General features: G+C 47.6%; 1 protein-coding gene across 4 annotated transcripts in view; it reads left to right on the top strand.

The window, feature by feature from the left end:
* Positions 1-2,130, top strand: part of LOC102261823 (chromosome unknown open reading frame, human C11orf98) — an 8,378-nt gene that overhangs the window by 4,984 nt on the left and 1,264 nt on the right. Inside the window, exon 1 of one of the 4 annotated variants that reach the window (XM_014545079.1) lies at positions 21-403. The exons of 1 other annotated variant lie outside the window; for it this stretch is intronic. In XM_014545079.1, coding sequence (XP_014400565.1) covers positions 357-403 — 47 coding nt within the window. In that variant the 5' untranslated portion in view covers positions 21-356. Of the gene's footprint in view, positions 1-20; positions 404-446; positions 760-1,109; positions 1,499-2,130 lie in introns of those variants that run through there. 2 more of the 4 variants (XM_014545083.1, XM_014545075.1) reach the window with 2 other exon arrangements.

Below are 2,130 nucleotides of genomic sequence, written 5' to 3'. Positions count from 1 at the left end.
CGGCGCCGTCTGCTTTCGCTCTGCACCCGCACTTCGCGAGGGACGCGTCCCCTGCGTTCGGGCCTTAATTTATAAGTGAAGCCCGAGGCGCACACAGGCGGGGGCCTGCCGCCGGCCGAGTTTCCCCGGGGCACCTGGGCTTTTGCATAGAAGTCTCAGGGCGGCCTCGTCGGGGAGAGAAGTTCCCTCCCATTCTCTCATTGAATTCTTCATTATCAGTCTTGGCAGAGTTTATAATAAGAAACGTATTTCTTTGGCCTTTGCCCCTGGTTCCTGGCACAGAGCCCCTAAAACCTTCCGAGTGATAGGAGCGTTTTTTATTTCGTTAGGAGCCCCTTTTGAGCACGCCGAAGTTTATGCTCAGGAGTGACCGGGTGGGTCTGGTCACCAGAAAACCCCAGAGGTTAGAGGACTGGAACATGGAACCTCCCCCCTCCCCCACCTTGGGAAGTAGGGTGCGGCGGGTGGGGTGCTGGTGATCGAACTCTATGAAAAGTCTTGAGCAGCGGAGGTTCGATGAGCTTCCTGGTTGGTGGATGGGTGGAGGTGCTGGAAGGTAGCTCACCTGGAAAGGGCCTGGAGACGCCTGGCCTCTCCCCCATACCTTACCCTATGCGTCTCTTCCATCTGGCTCTTCTGAATTGTATCCTTTTATGATAAATCAGTAAATGCAAGTAAATGTCCCCCTGAGTTCTGTGAGCTCTTCTTACAAATTATGGAGTCTGAAAACTGGGTTAGGAGAGCCCTGCTTCGTAGCAGGTGGGTCAAAAGTACAGGTAGATAATGTCATTGAATTAAATTTATAGGACTTAACCCCCCCTCCCCCAATCTGATGTTAGAAGTATCTAGAATAGAGGAGAAAAATAGTTTCCCCTTACAAATTTCTACAATATATTAAAATTTAACATTTAATGTTAAGTACTTGATGTGTTGAAATTAAACTTACTACCTCAGAGCCCAGATTTTTAAATAGTTCTTTGATGTGGATCCAAAGACCTTTTTTAAAAATATTTTTTTATTGATTTCAGAGAGGGAGAGAGAGATAGAAACATCAATGATGAGAGAATCATTTTGAGGGTGCCCCCCGCACACCCCCGGCGCCGTCTGCTTTCGCTCTGCACCCGCACTTCGCGAGGGACGCGTCCCCTGCGTTCGGGCCTTAATTTATAAGTGAAGCCCGAGGCGCACACAGGCGGGGGCCTGCCGCCGGCCGAGTTTCCCCGGGGCACCTGGGCTTTTGCATAGAAGTCTCAGGACGGCCCCGTCGGGGAGAAAAGTTCCCTCCCATTCTTTCATTGAATTCTTCATTATCAGTCTTGGCAGAGTTTATAATAAGAAACGTATTTCTTTGGCCTTTGCCCCTGGTTCCTGGCACAGAGCCCCTAAAACCTTCCGAGTGATAGGAGCGTTTTTTATTTCGTTAGGAGCCCCTTTTGAGCACGCCGAAGTTTATGCTCATGAGTGACCGGGTGGGTCTGGTCACCGGAAAACCCCAGAGGTTAGAGGACTGGAACATGAAACCTCCCCCCGCCCCCACCCTGGGAAGTAGGGTGCTGGTGATCGAACTCATAAAGTCTTGAGCAGCGGAGGTTCGATGAGCTTCCTGGTTGGTGGATGGGTGGAGGTGCTAGAAGGTACCTCAACTGGAAAGGGCCTGGAGACGCCTGGCCTCTCCCCCATACCTTACCCTATGCGTCTCTTCCATCTGGCTCTTCTGAATTGTATCTTTTTATGATAAATCAGTAAATGCAAGTAAATGTTCCCCTGAGTTCCGTGAGCTCTTCTTACAAATTATGGAGCCTGAAAACTGGGTTTAGGAGAGCCCTGCTTCATAGCAGGTGGGTCAGAAGTACAGGTAGATAATGTCATTGAATTAAATTTATAGGACTTAAATCCCCCTCCCCCAATCTGATGTTAAAAGTATCTAGAATAGAGGAGAAAAAGTTTCCCCTTACAAATTTCTACAATATATTAAAATTTAACATTTAATGTTAAGTACTTGATGTGTTGAAATTAAACTTACTACCTCAGAGCCCAGATTTTTAAATAGTTCTTTGATGTGGATCCAAAGACCTTTTTTAAAAATATTTTTTTATTGATTTCAGAGAGGGAGAGAGAGATAGAAACATC

The sequence above is a fragment of the Myotis brandtii genome, unplaced genomic scaffold, assembly GCF_000412655.1.
Source record: "Myotis brandtii unplaced genomic scaffold, ASM41265v1 scaffold1112, whole genome shotgun sequence".
NCBI lineage: Eukaryota > Metazoa > Chordata > Mammalia > Chiroptera > Vespertilionidae > Myotis > Myotis brandtii.
This window is presented reverse-complemented; position numbering and strand designations above follow the sequence as displayed.